This window comes from Thunnus albacares, chromosome 3 (genome assembly GCF_914725855.1).
Source record: "Thunnus albacares chromosome 3, fThuAlb1.1, whole genome shotgun sequence".
NCBI classification, from domain to species: Eukaryota; Metazoa; Chordata; class Actinopteri; order Scombriformes; family Scombridae; genus Thunnus; species Thunnus albacares.
Window position 1 is genome coordinate 17,495,109 of NC_058108.1, and position 20,922 is coordinate 17,516,030.

General features: G+C 38.9%; 1 protein-coding gene across 3 annotated transcripts in view; it reads right to left on the reverse strand.

Moving 5' to 3' along the window:
- The window catches only part of LOC122979346 (glutamate receptor 2-like), a 96,754-nt gene that overhangs the window by 66,936 nt on the left and 8,896 nt on the right, over positions 1 to 20,922 (reverse strand). For all 3 annotated transcript variants that reach the window (XM_044346710.1, XM_044346711.1, XM_044346709.1), the window contains exon 2: positions 11,796 to 11,936. In XM_044346710.1, coding sequence (XP_044202645.1) covers positions 11,796 to 11,936 — 141 coding nt within the window. The remainder of the gene's footprint in view (positions 1 to 11,795; positions 11,937 to 20,922) is intronic.

Below are 20,922 nucleotides of genomic sequence, written 5' to 3' on the forward strand. Positions count from 1 at the left end.
GCAGTTTAAGCCTTTCTATTGTCGTCTCTGGAAACTTTTCTGAGACACCGAAAGGTTCACTGCCTAGCTCCGGCCCAGACTTTTTATCAGTTGACTTTTTGGGGAAAATGCTCTCATTTTCAGCCAAGACTTCAGGTATACCAGTGACAATTAATCTGTACTGAAGATCCATCATGGTTTCTCTCAGACTTCCATTTTCCTCTTGTAATGTGTTAAACCACTGTGGTAACTATAGTTACATACCATAAGATTCAGGACAGATATTCAAGGTCCCAAGATGATGACGCCTTTCATCAAGTGTTATCATTGGATCAGAATTTTAATTTGTCCGCTACTTTGGTTTATGACCAAATACCTGTAAAGCTAATGACACTTTGTACTTTGTACTTGCTAACACGCTAAATTGGTGAACATGGTAAACATTATACTTGCATTATATGTACATTTTTATTAAAGGGTGGGGGAAAACTTCCCAATGCAGACATGGACGATTCTGCATTGATTCACAAAGCCATTTTCTAAATGTTCGTTAATAATGTGACGTTAACGAACAAAAAGGCAAGTGAGGCCAGTGCAGCACCTTGACAGTCTACAGCACGCATACAATAGAATTCATCTTCACAAAAGCCAGTGGTTGAAAGCATTTTTTGATTTAATGAGTAAACATTGACCTATGCAAGACGACTTTGACTTACGTTTAGTGGAGCAGCAAACTCCAGCAGTAACAAAAGAGACCAGTTGACAAACACACACTGCAGCATTAAACAACTTAAACAACTCTGAGGTGAAGAAAATAACTCTGTTCTCAGCAGTGTTGGGAATAACACGTTACAAAGTAACTACTTTTGGTGGTAATTAGTAATGTAACTAATTATTTCTCCAAATTAAATAACGCAATAACACTTACTGAAATTTAAATGGGCTCGTAACTCGTTACTTTTGTCTTACGTACTTGAATGTAGTGGACAGCTGCAGAAGACAGCAGACAGACACACACACAACACAAACACAACAACATCTGACCATACCGTGTTTCAGAGCTGCGTTGTAAAGTCCACATCATTGTAGCCAACTTGTGGTAAAACATAAGCCTTGTCTCTGGAGTTATAATGTTATACATTGTAAATAATACCTGTTACTGAACTGGCCCTGCTATTCCTGGTTTGAGTTGTGGATCGGCTGTAAAACCCAGAGCACACTTTTGAGTTGTCTTTCCTTTATGTTTGTGAAACTGGAAAAAAAACTGAACTGATTTTGGGTTGTGGGGAAAAAAAACGGAGGGAGCCCTTACTGAGTGGATTGAACTCTGAGATTGTAGGACGAGTTACACTTTTTATTTACAGTTATTGGTAAGGTAATTCTATTACTTTTTGAGAGAAGTCACTATTAACTGTAACTAATTACTAATTTTCAGTAACTTGCCCAACACTAGTGCTCAGTCTGTTTCACCTCAAAAACCCTACAGCTGCTCAGCATGTTGGACAGTGATGTCTTTCCCCAGAGCTAACGATGCAGCAGAGAGGCTGCTCTCCACTGCTGGAGACATGACGTTAATAACACAGTGGAGCACTCTGCCTCCACCTCATTTTGTTATTCTCATACAAGAAGGATGCTTTCAGATAAATTCATTAATTAACGCAGTAAACTTTTTAAAATAAAAGGCTGCGGACCATTTTTCTTATCTGCTAGTTATGTTTCATATTGTATTTCAGTGGACTAAGGACACCTAAAAATGGTTCGGCACACCGTATACTGAGACTGAAAATAGGCCCCTCCCCTCTTTTCTATTAATTCAATTGAGAATTGATTCTGAATCGAATCAGACACCAAAGAATTGAATCGAATCGTGAGATTCCCAAAGATTCCCACCCCTAATTTTTATTGTGAGCATGTTAGCATGGTGTTGTTAGCTGTAGTGGCTCTGTAGTTTCAGAGTTAATTGAACTAGTCCCAGTCTGGCCACTGTGGCATACATGGAATAGAAGCGTAAATGGTAGTCATCGTTTAGCTCAATGCATCGCTCTGCTGATGTTCAGCCTCAAAGGGCTGCATTCCTATTACTGGATTACACACCATTAGATAAAAATGTCCTCACTAGATGTCTATCTGATAGTGTTGTAGATAAATTTAAGGAAGCAATTCCGTCAATACTGAATTCACTGCCATGTCTCAATACTACAGAGGACTCTTATGTTAACTTTAGTCCCTCCCAAATTGATAATCTTATTGATAGTGCTGCAGGCTCACTAAGACAAACACTCGACTCCATCGCCCCCTTAAAAAAGAAGATAATAAAACGTAAGAGGTTAGCTCCATGGTATAACTCCCAAACCCGCAAATTAAAGCAAACATCGCGAAAATTGGAAAGGATTTGGCGTTCCACCAAAGTAGAAGATTCTCGCTTAGTCTGGCAAGATAGTCTTAAAACATATAGGAAGGCCCTCTGTAATGCCAGAGCCGCCTATTACTCAGCATTAATAGAAGAGAATAAAAACTGCCCTAGGTTCCTTTTCAGCACTTTGGCCAGGCTGACAAAGAGTCATAACTCTACTGATCCATGTATTCCTATAGCTCTCAGTAGTAACGACTTTATGAGCTTCTTTAATGATAAAATTCTAACTATTAGAGACAAAATTAACCATCTCCTGCCCTCAACAGGCACCGTTCTCTCCCCAAACACAGGAAACTTGGTAACGGCAGTAAATCCTGACATATATTTGGACTGTTTTTCTCCAGTAGACTTGTCTGAACTAACTTCAATGATTTGTTCAGCTAAACCATCAACCTGTCTCTTAGATCCCATCCCAACTAGGCTGCTTAAGGAAGCCTTACCCTTAGTGAGCACTTCTTTACTAGATATGATCAATCTGTCTTTAGTAACAGGCTATGTACCACAGTCTTTTAAAGTAGCTGTAATTAAACCTCTTCTTAAAAAGCCTACTCTTGATTCAGGTGTTTTAGCCAATTATAGACCTATATCTAACCTTCCATTTCTATCCAAGATCCTTGAGAAAGCAGTCTCTAATCAGTTATGTGACTTTCTACATAACAATAGTTTATTTGAGGATTTTCAGTCAGGATTTAGAGCGCATCATAGCACAGAAACAGCACTGGTGAAAGTCACAAATGACATCCTAACTGCATCAGACAAAGGATTTGTCTCTATACTTGTCCTGTTAGATCTTAGTGCTGCATTTGACACAATTGACCATCAAATCCTTTTGCAGAGACTGGAACATTTAATTGGCATTAAAGGAACTGGTTTAAGTCCTATTTATCAGACCGATTTCAGTTTGTACATGTTAATGATGAATCCTCCGTGAAGGCAAAAGTTAGACACGGAGTTCCACAAGGTTCTGTACTTGGACCAATTCTATTCACCGTATATATGCTTCCTTTAGGTAATATTATTAGGAAACACTCCATAAATTTTCATTGTTACGCAGACGATACCCAATTATATTTATCAATGAAGCCTGATGAACCCAATCAGTTAAACAAACTCCAAACATGCCTTAACGACATAAAGACCTGGATGACCTGCAATTTTCTACTACTAAATTCAGATAAAACTGAAGTTATTGTGCTTGGCCCTAAACACCTTAGAAACACATTATCTAATGATAAAGCTGCTCTGGATGGCATTACCCTGGCCTCCAGCACCACCGTAAGGAATCTGGGAGTTATCTTTGATCAGGATATGTCCTTTAACTCCCACATAAATCAAATTTCAAGGACTGCCTTTTTTCACTTACGTAATATCTCAAAAATCAGGCACATCCTGTCCCTAAAAGATGCAGAAAAACTAGTTCACGCATTTGTTACTTCTAGGCTGGATTATTGTAATTCCTTATTATCAGGCTGCCCTAACAAGTCTCTAAAGACTCTCCAGCTGGTCCAGAACGCAGCTGCACGTGTATTGACTAAAACTAGAAAAAGAGATCACATTTCTCCCATTTTAGCTTCACTACATTGGCTTCCTGTAAAATCTAGAATAGAATTTAAAATCCTTCTCCTAACTTACAAAGCCCTTAATGGTCAGGCACCATCATATCTTGAAGAGCTCATAATACCGTATTATCCCACTAGAACACTGCGCTCCCAGTATGCAGGCTTACTGGTGGTCCCTACAGTCTTTAAAAGTAGAATGGGAGGCAGAGCCTTCAGCTATCAGGCTCCTCTTCTATGGAACCATCTACCGGATTCAGTCCGGGGTGCAGACACCCTCTCTATGTTTAAGAGTAGGCTTAAAACTTTCCTTTTTGATAAAGCTTATAGTTAGGGCTGACCAGGCTCGCCTTGGATCAGCCCTTAGTTATGCTGCTATAGGCCTAGACTACTGGGGGACTTCCCATGATGCACTGAGCTCCTCTCTCCTCCTCCTCCTCTCCATCTGTATGCATTCATGTAACATCAATGCATGTCACTAACTTTGCTTCTTCCCCGGAGTTTTTTGTGCTTTCTCATCTCACAGAAAAACCTGACTCCCGGGCCGAACCTTCGCGGTCCTTCACAGTCCTGATGGCATCCTTCCCTGTCTGTCGATGCTTGTGCTTGTTGTTGTTTGTTGTTGTCATTGCTTTTCTTCTGTCCCCCCTCCCCCTTTCCCTCTCTCTTTCTCTCTCTCAACCCAACCGGTCAAAGCAGATGGCCGCCCACCAAGAGCCGGGGTCTGCTTGAGGTTTCTACCCGTTAAAGGGGAGTTTTTCCTTACCGCTGTCGCCAAGTGCTTGCTCATGGGGGAACTGTTGGGTCTCTGTAAATTAAAGAGTATGGTCTTGACCTGCTCTATGTGAAAAGTGCCTTGAGATGACTTCTGTTGTGATATGGCGCTATATAAATAAAGATTGATTGATTGATTGATTGATTGATTGAAACATGCCTGTAGAATCTTATTCTAGTCTCTTCCTTATTTAAACTGTAGCTCATTTTATTATTATAATGCAACTGTTGTATACCATGTTTTACCAAAAATTTGAGACTTTAACATAAAGGAATTTCTGAGTATAACTGTTCTTCCAAACAGTTTCTTAATATCTAAGGTAGGCATTTTGTCTTTGTGAAGTAAATGAGGTAGTTACAGTATCTGCACATTTTATATCTTTCTAATAGGTGCAAAACAAGCGTGTCGAATGAGAGGACTCCATGCATTCATTGCTATCACAATACACTGCACTTTAATAGCAGAGCATTGAGCCCCAGGCCATTATTACATCATGCTCTGATGAAGGCAGAGTAAACTGCATGCATGGAGTCCTCATTCTTTTTGCTTCTCCTCAGTGTTCTACTACCACTGACTTCTGAACATAACATGACTCTACACTGCCCCAATTAAAATGTATCTTTTATGTTTATGAAAGGATATTACAAGATTCATAACTAATAAAGACATTAAGATATTACTATTATTATTACCATTACTATTTATTAGTAGTAGTATTTTTTAATACTCCATTACAGTGTGATATGATCTGTTGAAATGTCACTGGGGAGATGGTTATTAAGTGGATTACCCTGTTCCTACATATGATCCATAACAACTTTTATCTGGGGATTAATTTCAATATAGCTACTGTACCCCTTCATCCTTCCCTAAACATATACCCTTCATAAGCACACACACACACACACATACACACATACACAAATATGGAAACTAATGAAATCTAGAGATGCTGCACTAAGGAAGGCAAAAAAAAAAAAAAAAAAGAGAAAGAGAAAGTTGTCATTAAACAACTGACAACATTTCTTAATACAAGCAATTTTGGTCTACATTGTATGCAATATGGCTTTAGGGCAAATCATTCCACCGAAACTGCTACCTTGCACTTAATTGAGCAAATTAAATCAAGACTTGACAAAGGAAGAGTAGTTGGTGCTGTATTTTTGGATCTGCGTAAAGCATTCGACACAATCAATCATGATGTTTTAATATCGAAACTCTCTTAATTTAACTTCTCATCTAGAGCACTGGCATGGATGTCTTCATATTTATCTAATAGGATACAATGTGTTAAAATTGGTGACACACTGTCCAATAACAAAAAGTGAACAATGGGTGTTCCACAAGGGTCAGTGTTAGGTCCCCTTTTATTTAGCCTATATATTAATGGTCTCCCTAAACAGTGTCATGATGTAGAGCTACAAATGTATGCAGATGACATTGTTGTGTACACGCATGCAAAAACAGCCGAGTTAGCTGCTGCTAAGCTAACAATTGCATTGGAAAGGATCACACATTGGCTTCATCAATCATGTCTGAGTCTAAATGTAAACAAGACAAAAGGTATGTTTCTCTCTAAAACCATGGTACAACCTCATAACACTGATATTCTCATGAAAAGGTGAAAAGAGTGATATAGTTACTGATTTTAAATATCTTGGTGTGATATATTGAAAACTGTCTCTCTTTGGAGCCAATGCAGTTCCATCACTGTAGGGTACTGGAGAGATACAATGTACTGAGCTTTGAGAATTTTAGATTATTCTCAAATTTGTGCCTAGTTTATAAAATTTTAAATGGTTTTGCCCCTCCTCCACTATGTGACTTTGTGTACACTCGCTCATTAAGTTCTATTAGATCCTCCAGAATATCCTCCATACATGATTGTATCATACCATTTTGTCGCACTGCATTTGGGCAGTCAGCTTTCTCTGTGAAAGCCACAACTCAGTGGAATGTCCTGCCTGATGATATGAAGAGCTGCAGTTCAATCAGTGCAGTCACAACCATGTTGAAGAATCTGTTGAAGGCTGCTCAGTTCTGTGGTCACTGAGTCTGGATTTGATCTCATGGTCTTCACAAATAATCTTGCTTTTAAAAACTGTACACTGTCCCAATAAATAAATACAAAACAACAACATGCATAAGATTTACTATATATATATAAAATTAATATATATCAATCTTAATGTTGTGATAATGTTCATATTACTGTTATTTTATACTGTCCAAATATTTGAAAAATTATACTTTGATGCTTTGGCAACATAGTTTTTAAAACTTTCATGCTAATAATGACCGTTGAATTAAATTGAGATATGGAGCTGCAGAAAGAAATGGAGCTACAGAAGACTGCTTGCTCCACATACATCTACCTCACCTGTTGTTAGATCAGGAGGAGGACAAAGGAGAGATGAATGAATTATGCTACTTGCCCAAAGTCACATTTGATTGGATGAACTTTTGTAAAAACCCATGAGTGCAGGATGAGTCATCAAACATTTGAGACTGTTTTACAGGAAGAGAAAAGACGGGGATTTTGATGTAAAAAAACACTGATTTTATGACATATATTTGGCATATAACATTGGCGTATTTAAATACCTATTTTACTACAGTAGCTAAAAATCTTGTACCTACGCTCCCTGGGGTCCGTTTCACAAAGCAGGTTCAACAAACTCTGAGTCTAGTCCTGAACTCTGAGTTGATCTACTCTGAGATAGGAAACTCTGAGTTTCCGGTTCCAGAACAGCTGATTTGAGTCAGTTTATTCAACTCGGAGTAGTTTCACCTGGAGTTAAGCGCGTGCACCACAACTATAAAAAGTCAGCATCAATGGAGCCCCGATTCAACGAGTCGCCATGGCAACGGAGAAGAGGAGGGCGGCGTTTTTCACCCCACTAGAACTAGAAATCTTAATGCGATAATACGGCGAGTTTGAACACGTTTTCAAAAAGAAGTGCAACACCGCTGCAGCTGCAAAAGAGAGGGAGACGACGTGGGAGAACATCGCTGCTCGGGTCAATGCGTAAGTTTAAATGTAGTCCTTTGCAATCACAATAATATTACAGAGGAAAACTGCTTAATTGGTCGCCTATTAATTTATTTCATTTAGGTCCAATCCCGCGAGGGAGAAGCGCACTTGGCCGCAGTTTAGGATGAAATATAAAAACATTGTTCAAACAGGTGAGACCTCGGCATAATCTCATGGGGGTACCTCACTTTGATCATCTTTTACATTGTAAAGTAAATATTAAGTGGCTGTTTGACTGTGCAGTTGTTTTATCCCCAACATAATGCTGGTTTCACACACATAAATGTCTTCTCATCTACATCATGTTCTGTTAAATAATTAATCCTATTTAAATTAACACAGACTTCTACTCAGCCAACAGAAAGAAGGCAGATGTCCGTAAAACGGGTGGTGGTCCAGCACCGCCACCTCTAACGGAGGCAGAGGAGCTGGCCCTAAGCCAGAATTTAGGAAGGCCAGTGGCTGGCTTCGACACTGTACAAAAAACTTCCGTTTGCAAAGAAACGCAGCACAACACATAATATCTGCTGGGATGTGAGAGCATGACTACGATTGGTAATGTTGCAAATGTAAGTACGGATTAGGTTGTGTATGTAGATGATGTACTGTGATGTGAAACGGTACCACCCAAAAAGATAATTGTCTGGAAATGCTAGAACATCTATGCACGGTCTGATAACCATCTCTTGACGAATATTTAATTCTCTGCGCAGTAATGTTGCACCTTCATCCACGGGATCGTTATCAAAAGGACATGCCATGTTAGTGAAAAAGTCGCCACTTACTGTGCCTAATGGACTTCTAATATACTGACTCTGATTTTTTTAATGATTTTTTTAAATGATAGACGGCAGAACTAGGCTACGCCAAAACTCGCCTGCTGACTGAATGAATGAGGAAATCAAATGGAGTGTGTGGCTCTGAAAGAGGGCGGAGACTGAGGGAAACTCGAGGTTCATTGAGAAAAACCTGGTCCCAACCAGGTTAGGTTCATAGAGTCTGTTACTACGGTAACTGACCAAGAGCTTAAGTTACCTCTCTCTCTGAAACAGGCTAGAGTTATCCCTCTTTCTCTGGTTTGAGTTACCTCCCTTTTTGAAACGGAAAACTCAGAGTTTCCCTCATTTCAGGGTTAACAGACTCTGAGTTTTCACTAAACCTGCTTTGTGAAACAGACCCCTGATCACTCAGATGTATTCAATGAGGAGCAGGTACACTAGAGGCACTACTCGCAATTTGGCATTCAGACAGGATCCTTTTTTTTTAGTAAAGTGAGTGACGGTAAGGTCCCAAAGAGACTTCAGGAACTCAATACTAGTAAAGCTGCAGGTCTGGATAATATTCAAGCCAGGTTTCTTAGAGACACTGCAGATATTATTGCTCCATCTGTTACCCATATAACAAATATGTCAATAGAACAGGGTAAGGTTCCAACAGAGCTCAAGACTGCTCAAGTTCTCCCCCTCTATAAAAAGAGTAGTAAGATAGATGAGGGGAACTATAGACCAGTTTCTGTTTATGTGTGTGTCAATAATAATGGAAAAAATAAAAAAAAGTACATACAAAATAATAATATTTTATTCAGCCTCAGTCAGGATTTAGAAAATCTCACTCTACCGAATCCCGCCTGTTGTTTCTGACAGACAAAATAAGAAAGGAGGCTGACTCAGGTAAACTCTGCGGAATGGTTATGTTAGACCTGTAACAGGCATTCAACACGGTAGATCATTGCATTTAATGTACAAAAGCTCTGGGCTTTAATGAAATGGCTATTAGGTGGGTTAAATCCTATCTTACTTCTAGATATCAAAGGGTTGATGTCAATGGGCCATTATCCAGTCAAAACTCATTACTTGTGGTGTCCTGCAGTGTTTTAGAGTTGTTATTGTTTTTATTATATATCATTGACCTTAATTTATATTTTTATACGCTGATGATGCTGCATTACTAGTATCAAACAAAGAAAAAGTAGTGGTGGAAGATACGTTGAGCACAGAGATTCAAAAGGTTGTGAGGTGGCTCTCAGATAATAAACTTTAAAGATTGGTCAGACATCAGTCTCTTCAAAATCTTCAGTAAATTACCTAAGATGTATTATGGATATTTTTTTTTATCAGGGGAAGACATGGCTTTAAAAGCTCTGAACAAAATTAGCATTAGAACAAAATTTCTGGCTAGCAAAGCCAAATTGTTGGATATGCCAACCTTAATAACTCTAGCTGGAACATTGGTGTTATGCCACTTTGATTATGCTGCCACCTTTTGGTACAGTAGCTCCTCTCTTTTTCTGTGAGTTTTTTTTTCAAATTACAGACTGCACAAAATAAGTTAATGAGAGTTGTTTTAAAGCTGTCCCTCTGCACACATCGCAATGCAGGTCATTTCAAAAAATTAAATATTCTCCCTGTGGATAAAAGGGTGTTGCAAATGAAGGTGGGTATTTCCCACAAGATTGTCTACAAATCTGCACCTCCCTACCTTTCCAACAATTTTAATCTAGAACAACCACAACACTAGAGGCAGTCTAACAAATATTATTCCTGTGAGATTTAAAACATGTTTTGGGAAAATACATTTTACATACAGCTTCATGTCAGTGGAACAAGCTGCCTATCTTGCTCAAGCTAAACCCAGTTGAGAGGAGTTTTAAATTAGTTCTTAAGAAATGGTTGTTAAATAATTTGAAGATATACAAATGCTCGATGTTTTATTGTCTGTTAGGGTTTTTTAAGTCTAATGTCAATCTTGCTTGACACTTTCTTATTCAAGCTGCCATCTCGTACTGCAATAGAGGACCATAATGCAAATAAGCCCCAGGGCCTTGTTGTGGATTTTAATCCTCAATAATTTTAAACATCTTATGTGGACTCTGTCTTTGTGATCAGCCTGTCATGTATGTTTTAAATTTTGTCAAATAAATCTATCTATCTATCTATCTATCTATCTATCTATCTATCTATCTATCTATCTATCTATCTATCTATCTATCTATCTATCTATTTATCTATCTATCAAGAGATAAATGAACAATTAACACAGGGACATGGGATTAAAACTGGGAAAATGTATTTTTCATTTCACAGGGTCTTAAATGCTAACTGAAGACAAACACACCACTGTCCCACCCATGCTCAAGGGGGTGAAGATGTGTTAACTTTCTGAGTTTTACAAGCAACATCTCTATTCGTTTAAAATCTGTGGAGGCGTCATCAGAATTCTGCAGGCACAGATTCCGTGTGGGCCAACATTTATACATTTTCTACATATTTCTTTGATTGTTGTAAAAAACATTAACTGCTCCTGCTCAGAATTGATTTCCATGTCTGCGTAGCTGTGAGGATCCATGCGACAAATCTCTTGTGGACTATATTATGGCCTTTATACTCTGCTATTCTTAGTTTCGACATGTGTTTTGTGATAACAGTATTATTTAGAAACAATGTGGAAAATTGACCACACCTGTAATTACCATACAGTGGCCTCAACAACCTACTGGTGCTGTATGGCTTGGCACTCAGGGAATGAACAACTTACCATGGACCTTAAAGACAGATCACAGAGAAACTGCTGGTGTCTGTGTCCCACACACACACCATCCTGCTGTCGGATATACCAAATATCCGACAGCACCAAATGTGTATTAATTCACTGCTGAAAATGATCCCCAATAAATATTTGGGGAAAATGTCCTGTCTAAGTAAAATTTGCCAGCTGTTTTAGGTAATTACTGAGCCTCATTTTAAAATGAAACTATATATTTCTTAGGGTCCAAAAGTATCAAGAGACAGACTAGCGCATTCCTGCTTTGCATCTTTTCATGAGCTTTGTTTACTATAGTTAAGTGTAGAATAACACCTGACTTACCATTTAACTCTAAAGTATTGATACTTGCAACAGCCTCAAACTACTAATAGTAATAAAATGTCTTCAGTGTCAAAAACAAAAGTATGCACAAATTATGTATAACTACAACAGCTGCAACAATAACACCTGTAGTTTATCCAACTGTGTTCAGTATAAGAGAAGACAAATACTTACAGCAGTTGGTGACAGCAAAGCTGTTGGCCACCTCCAGGTTATCTATGTGTGGAGTCAGTCTGAAATCTGCCATCCCAAACTGAACCATGCCAACTCTGAATGCACTGTACTCCTGATCTGCACCCCTGGGGAATAAACCACCTGAGACAGGCAGACAGACAGACAGACAGGCCCGTGGTCAGATAGAGAAGAAAACAGGAAAATAGGAGGAGAAACAGAAGAATTGCAGGTTACACAGTAAACACGAGTACAGTTTTCACAAACAACCTGAAAATCAAAATGTTTTGTTTTTCAATAAGACAGTTGTAAATACTGCTACACTATATATCATAATCAAATAATGTAAAGTCTCAGAGGCTTTGAGGTTTTTGCTACTGAGACTTTTATCACTGCAGTAAGGACAGTCACTGTTTTAGCGCAATAAAATCATGCCAGCCTCAAGGTTGAGCTTGAGCACCTGCTCGCTAATGTCATTCAACAATCAGGCAGCATAGGTTTGTAGTTAATACAGTAACCTCATCTGCAGATTATCTTGCGGCCATTGTGTGTAGTATTGGAAATAAAGCTTGGAAATTCTTTACTTTGGCACCATGTGGTGATAGTCAGGAATGTCATTGTGGTAAACAGAAATGTAAGCTATACCTCTTGAAGCCAGAGAGGAACTATTAGGGCCCTCTAGGCCTTCAGAGAAGGCCAAACATATTTCTGTCATTTAATAATTATTCTCCTCTCATTCTAATTTTAGCCTCATTTTCCATCGAGTTTGCTTCAGAAATGAAAGTGTTACTGTCCTTAAACCATGAAAACAGAGTTATCCAATGAGATTTTTTTGTTGGCTCAAGGCAGAGAAAAGGTTAGCTGGGTCACTCACTGATTAGGACTTCATAATCGGGACAGAAGCCCCCATAGACGTGTTTGTTTAGAAAGTGACGAAGGTGAATTAACCAATCACATTTTGATTTATAGTGGGTGGGACCAAAAAAACATCCCCCTAGGCCTTCCTGAAGGTCAAAGCTATCTTTCATGTAGTTTAGCTCACTGCACATGTTTTAGTTGTGTGTGTGTTTGTCATGTCTTAATTAAAGGCTCCCTTGTCATGTATTTTGTTTGGTAATGTTCCTGTTACATCTTAAAAGCTATTATGGGTCCATAAAGACCGCTTTGTGTACACATCTAATAATTGTTTTAAGTTAAATAGTGTAACTTGTAACTCTGACTACTAACTCTGCTAGCTTTGCATTTTTCTATGGGATTTTCCATTGTATTAATATGTTGTTAGCTAAGCAAGGATTAGTGTCCTGTCAGCCAGTCCACCTGGAAACCTGTTTTCAAATAGTAGTGCATTTATTAAAGCTCTAAGCCGCAGTCCAAATAAGTTTGGAGACAAATGTATTTTTCTTTCTTTTGTACATGAATAATAATAGCACACATGACTGTAGTTTTATTTGAGAGAGCTGGTAGCTGCAAACAGCTGTTTCTACACTGCTGATTTTGGGTGATTTTTGTGATTGCTCTGATTAATAAATGTATTCTTTGATTTTGAAACAGTGGCCTTATGCTGTTGTTATTCAGCCTTCTGAGGCAATTGCATTAAATCAGTGAATTTTATTTTATGAAAAAAATTATCCCCTCAGAATTTTTAACAGAATCCTCAGTCACTTCATCCTGGCGCTGACCCTGAGAAAGACAAAGGCTATTTTGATATCCATTGACAAGAATAAAATATATTCTGAGTGGCCAGTTTTATATTTCCAGTTGTTATCTTTGTATGGTGTTCATTTTGTAGCCTAAATGATCTGTGTTTTTTGTAAGGCTGTAGTCTCCTGGTAGATTAGTTGGTCGATATGCTCTCATCTGACCAAATTCTCATTGGTCGAATAATCACTGTGTTACTTTCATAAGTGTTACATCAATAGCCTTCCAGGATTAATCCATTATTTCCTGCAGTGGGACGAACAGAGTAATAAATTACCTGTGAAAACGGCATAATCAAAACACCCACGTTGTTTTCACAACTTTGAACTCGCCCAACCTAATGGAGACTGCTAGGTTTAACTGTGCTCAATGTTTACTTAACGTACTGAACATTTACTGAATCAGTGTTTCTCCTAAAAAATTTTTAATGCCTAAAATAAAGCCAAATATCCATTCATTCGGAAATCAATAGTATTTGGGAGCCTCTGTGCAGCACTGTTCCAATATATGGGTCAACCTCTGTGTCGTTGCCTGGGAAACTATTGGTAACATAACTCCATTAAGGAATAGGGCAGTACATAATATGTTTGCATAGCAGGTGGGAAAGAGCGAGCGGCAGAAAAGTGACGGTGAATGTGAGTGGAGCAGAAGAAAGGTTAGCAGTAAGTTGTCAGTCTGGCAGTAAATGTACAGTACAGACTACAGTGTAACAGTTAATAAATACTGCAGCTTCAAGACCAAGAAAAGTCACGTCTGTTATTTCCCCAGGTGCTGGGAAAAATGAAGGGGGTTAGCTCCAAATTAGCAACAATGGGTTAGCCTAACCTGAAGACGCTAAACAGAGAAATAGAGAACAGAGAAATGTGTGGCTGCTGAGTGTCCCGTAAAATCCAGCAATGTTTTCAGACTGACATCAGCTCTGCATAAAAAAACGTAGCCTTTACATTAATTTGAATGGGGACAGTGTGTTTACGCAGCAGGGGTGCCACCACACACAGCCCAGCAAAAAAAACTCAGCAGTCGTCTGGCAATCAGACTCAACTTTTGCTGCAATGCATCCAACAGGGCACTGCGTTGGCCAATCACATACATGCAAGTGTACATTCCTGGTGGATTACTCTGTAACATGAACACCATATTTGAGAGATATCTGGCAGAGATGGCGATACAACACACAGGAAAATAAAAAAGATAAAACAATGAAAGAAAAATAAAGTATCACAATGCATGCAGTGGAGCAAAAAAAACAACAACTATGCAGCGGTCCAATTGGCTGGATACCATTTTGGTCCCAGCAGTGCTCTAGATTCACTATCAGCAGGTACTTGGTCATAAATCAAAATATTGGACAAAAGTTAAAGTTTGACCTGATGAAAACTTAAAGGATCACCAAAGTCATTACAATTAATCCTGAGCTGGGTATGAATATGTATACCAAATGTCATGGCAATCCATCCAATAGTTGTTGAGATATTTTCAAAAACTAAAAGCTGTCAGGTTGGAGCATACTATAGCTGGCCTCCAGGTTTGGCTCTGCAACAGCTTCCCAAAGAAACTGCCTGCCTGACTGCATCCACAGTCCCACTGCGTCCCAGTAACAGCATCTTGAGACTGTGTAGCAGAGGTCAGTCAGTCATGTTGGATCAGCCAGTGAAACTAGGAGATGAGAAATGTTTGTTTATTTATGTCATCTATTATACCATTATTATATATATGTATTATACTGTACATTGATTTTATATTTATTTAATTTAAGAACCACTGACTGAGATATATATTTTTTAGGAATTTTGTGCAAATGAGAGCATGTGTTCACAGGTGGACCATATTTACTTGTCTTTTTTTTTCAAACATATCAAACGTGCAGGGAATGCCAAATGGATTTTCTTTTAAACAATGTCACTTTAAAAAATTAAACGTCAGCTCAGCTGTACCACTTGTGGTGGAGCTGGCAGAATGAGGTCATTTTTCCACACACACGATCTTTGGCCCCAAGCAGGGATACTGAGGCTGTATCAGGCAAGTATGGCTGCTTGCAGTGAGGCAGAATTATTAGCTCCTGTGACTGACAAGTCTTAACAAGTTCGCTGAGCTTCTGTCATAAGAAACAAGGCCAGTATTAGTAATTGGCCATTGACTTAGTCAGGATATCACACTGGCTCCTACTCATCTCGTGGCCTGTTGTCAATCCTTTTATAGAATTAGGGACTGTGGAGAGGCAGGCTGAACCTCATATTTCACTTTATAAAAAAGCCTTCCCCTAATTATGAATATTTTATATATATATATATATATATATATATATATATATATATATATATATATATATATATATATATATATATATATATAATTATGAATATGTAATTTTACAACACCAATATCCCAAAACATTATTACAGTATTTAGTTGTATTGTATGTATTGTATGTGTGTTGTATGTATTGTATTTCTATTTCAACCTTAGTAGTCAGCATTTAGGAAAATTTGCCTGTTTGCTTTTGTGACAAGAGTTGGATGAGAAGATAGATACCACTCTCATGTCTGCTGCTAGCACTTGGTTAACTTAGTTTATCACAAAGACTGGAAACAGTCTGAGCTTTGTCCAAGCGTAACAAAATCCGCCAGGGTTCTTGTTGTCACTGTGATGTCACCAGGCTGCCAGCGGAGACTTCAGGAAGTTACTGCCCAGCCAAGTCACATAACCCACAAACGACCACAATGTTGTGTTTTTACACTTTTAAACAGACGAGATATGAAGTGTTGATCAGTGAGCTTTAGAGGTGCTGGTGGTGGGTATAGTTATGTTTGCAAAGAGCCAGGCCAGCTGTTTCCCTATATTTACAGTCTCTTCATTATGCTAATCTAATTGACTGCTGATGGTAGCTTCTGATTTAACAAAGAATGGTATCAATCTGAACATTTTACTCTTGGCCAGAAACCCAGATAGCAAAATGAATCTGGCATATACTTGGGCCACATACTTTGGTTTCTTCTGGTCCAATATACACCTGGGTCCTCAGCCCAAATCTGGCATATATACCGAAACAGATTGAGAGGGTGGGGAAGCAGACAACTGCAATCCTGTTATCACACTGTCCGTCACTGTCAGATCACTGAGTAATAAACTGGACGAGATCACAGCGTGACTCAGGCTTGATGAGGATTTTTAAAGGAGTAACATGATCTGTTTTACTGAAACATGGGTCCATGAGGAAAGCACAAATATTGACATTGAGGGCTATACAGTCATAAGGGCAGACCACTATAGAGCCTGGTTGAAAGCATTTTATCATTTAACATAACAGCTTGGTATGGCAACTTAAATGTAAAGAGCAAAAACAAGCTCTCCAAAATTGAATGTCATCTCACAAATCTTTTGGTGGAGGACTATCTTAATTGACAATACTTGTGGGGGTGGGCACCAGACACTATGAGCTACTGTCTGTATCCCTCAGACTGTTCTACCTTCCACAGGAGTTGGACAAATCACCGTAATTTTTGTCTACAGTCCAGGGCCGAATAATACGGAATCAGCAGAAACCATGACAGAAAGCTTCAATGCTGTGCTCTCCCAATCAGCAGATCAATCAGTGTTCACTTTGGGGGATTTTAACACATGCGACCTGTCACCTCACCTTCCAACTCTGCAGCAATATGTAAGGCAGAGAGCCGGTTTCCCCTCGGAAAGTCGGATGACAGAGAGGAGAGCTTAAGGACTGTTTTGAAACCCTGGATTGGCATATATTCTTTAACTCGTGCTCTGATTCATGCAAACTGATGACATGCTATATTAATTTCTGTGAGGACACAGATTCTGAGGAAAGATTCTGTACAGGTAATGCAAAGCAAGCATGGGAGGGGCTCAATATAATGATGGGCAGGGACAGGAAAAAGCAAAATGTGAATATGGCAGATTGTGGTGAATTTGTTAATGACCTTAACATCTATTATGGAAGGTGTGATGTAACAGACCCAAGAACAGGCTGCAGTACTACTGCAGCAACATCTTTTAAAGATTTCAGACCATTCACACTCACTCCACTTTTAGCTAAGTGTATGGAGAAAGTAGTCAGCATCCATCTTAAGTCCTCTGTCGACTTGACCCCCTACAATTTGCTGACAGATCACAAAGGGGGACAGAGGACGTGACTCTCTCTATAGTGGACCAAATAGCTAGACCCCTTCAACAATCAAAATCATTTGCTCGTGTTCTTCTCATTGATTTTAGGTCTGTTTTTAACACTATGCAAATTGACACTCTCTCAGAACAACTTTTTAAGATGAACGTGAATGGTGGTCTCATTCACTGGATTAGAAGCTTTCTAACTGTCCGCAGAGAGTTCTGATGATACGGGGTGTACTCAGACAAGCCTGTTTTAAACACTGGGGCACCACAAAGCTGTGTGCTGTCACCACTGCTGTTTTCCATTTACACCAATGAAATGACTGTTCACAGAAGTAATGTCAAGGTGTTGAAATATGCTGATAATATGGACCTTGTTCGTCTTCTCCTGAAAGACAATGCTGTACATGAGGAGGCTGATTTCAGCCAGGCCACTGTACTGCAGGACTGGTGACAGGCAAGTTAACTGGAAATGAATGTGGCCAACCGTCCTGTAGATGACTTACTTCTACATACTCAGAGAGCATTTTTAAGAGAGCCAATCAGCGATTGTTTTTAATCAGGGAACTGAGGAGCATTGGCGTTAGCCAACACATACTTGAAATGGCACACAGGAGCCTGAACAAAAAACAAAAGAACTAAAACTAAAACAAGCTCTCCAAAATTGTTAACATTGCAGGTAAGGTGATTTGCAAGTCACAAAAACAACTTTGAAACAAATTTGACAGTGCTGTACACAGAAAGGCTAAACATATAACTGCAGATACCTCACACCCACTACACTCAGAGTTTGAGCTGCTCCTGTCTGGTCATCGATTCAGGGTCCCAAGAACCAGCCAGAACATATACAAGAAGTCTTTTATTCCCCATGCCATACAGGTATTGAACACAGAATGAGTGCATCAGGGAACACTTGTCATTTTATAAGATTGTTTTATTTATATAACCTATCTGTTGCTACTTGCCCATTTGCACTAGTGTATGTTGTATATTCTTTATGGTTTTTAACAGTGTGTTGTGCTATGTGTAGTGTATGAATCAAAAGAGAAAGGCTGTGATCCAATTCTGGCCCACACTAGTATATGGCTGAAAAAAAAGGTTATAAATGCAGTTGCAAGAACATTACTCCATTCATATCTTGGAATGTTTGAAAGAGAACTTATCAGAACGTATCAGGGCCTGAGCAAGAAAGTGCCAGGATTCAGCAGCCCCTGGTGCTGAAAGTGCGAGGAACCTATTGTTTATGTTAAGTTTATTAGGGCCAGAGAACGTAGAGACTAATGAGTTACAAGTAAACAAAATCATCAGCTCCTTAAAAAGCTCCAAAAGTAGAGATGCTTTCCAATTTCACACCATGTTTGTTAAATCACACAAAGATATTTCAACTCCCCCCATTGCTCATTTAATTAACTTGTCTTTTAAACACAGCTCCTTTCCTCATGACAGGAAATGTTCCATTGACAAGCCTATTTTAAAATCTGGAGACCGCCTTGAAGCCAGTAACCACAGACCAATAAGTATACTGCCAGTACTCTCAAAGGTTACTGAAAAATTTGTCATTAAACTACTGACAACATTTCTTAACACAGGCATTTTTGGTCTATATTGTATGCAATTTGGCTTTAGAGCATCATCCCACCAAAACTGCAAAGTTGCACTTAATAGAGCAAATTAAAACTTGATAAAGGAGGAGTAGTTGGTGCTGTATTTTTAGATCTCTGTAAAGCATTTGACACAGTCAATCATGATGTTTTAATATCGAAACTCTCTTAATTTAACTTCTCATCTAGAGCACTGGCATGGATGTCTTCATATTTGTCTAATAGGATACAATGTGTTAAAGTTTGTGATGCACTATCCAGTAACATGAAGTGCACAATGGGTGTTCCACAAAGGTCAGTGTTAGGTCGACTTTTATTTAGCCTATATATTAATGATCTCCCTCAACAGTGTCATTATGTAGAACTGCAAATGTATGCAGATGACACTGTCGTGTATACACATGCAGAAACAGCTGAGTTAGCTGCTGATAAGCTAACAATTGCATTGGAAAGGATCACGCATTGGCTTGCTCAATCATGTCTGAGTCTAAATGTAAACAAGACAAAGGGTATGTTGGTAAGGGTACCATGGTACAACCTCCTAAGGCTGATATTCTCATCAAAGGTGAAAGGCTTAACATAGTCACTGATTTTAAATATCTTGGTGTGACACTGGATCCAAATTTGAATTTTAAGAAACATGTAAAAAAAATGGTTAAAACTTGAGTGAAGCCATTGACAGGTGTTATTTTAAGAAACTCCTCAGAGAGATTTCACCTGAGCGACTTCAAATTTGGTAGGTGACATCTAATGTTTGCCATGCTAAATTGCGAAGCTTTTTAGTTTCCATGTACGCCCTTGGCGTGACATGCCGAATAATGTTGCCCAAAACATGTTTTGTGAATGTTTGTTTGGTGGCTCATTCCACAAGCTAAGCTGCAGGATAAGACGTGTGTTCATATTTGTAAGTTATCATCAAGTTTTGATGAAGTTTCATTCACTACCATGTTTAAAGGAGAAAGGTATCATGCCTCATATTGCAATTTAATTTAACAATTGAGCTTTAATATGTTATATATCTTAAGATTTTTTTAAACATTGGACATCTTGAATGTTGTTTTAATTTAAGACCATGGGCAAAAGTTCTTTGCTGTAAGTGTTTTACAGAATATATGGAAAGCAAAGTCTCCCCCCCTTTTTTTTTTTTTTTGCTGATCAATATTGCAAGTATTGATACATATTTTTAAAATATAGGATCACTCAGAACAGATTCAGCTACTTTGACTCACCACCACCAGAGCACCACTACCCCTGCCTCCTTATGGAGGCGCTGAACAGATTGGTGACAGTCAGATGGACAGCAAATTGTAGGTGACAAAGTAGAAATGCAAGTAAAATAACCAGCCATGAGCAGCTCCTGCTGTCATACTCTCCTTGTCCACGCTGGAAACACAGAGAGTCCGCTAGAGCTTTGACAGTCAGTAGAAGCACATTCATGGCGCACTGTAAAAGTTCCTGTGTGGTATCTTGGTTGTGGCTTAGTTAGTGGCTCTACGAGAGGCTCTCCGGTGTGTCTTTGTCTGTGGAAGAGTGTCAGGACATAGCCGGAGCCCTGCTGTTTATCATATTAATGTTTAGCCTTCTGTTGTCACTCGTCAGCCCTTTGGGTTATTAGCACAATGTCGCCTCTCTGTTGTCTCTTATCAGACTTACTAACTGTACCAGCAGCTCTGTGAGAGGCACAAACTGAGGCTACAGTTAGCAGT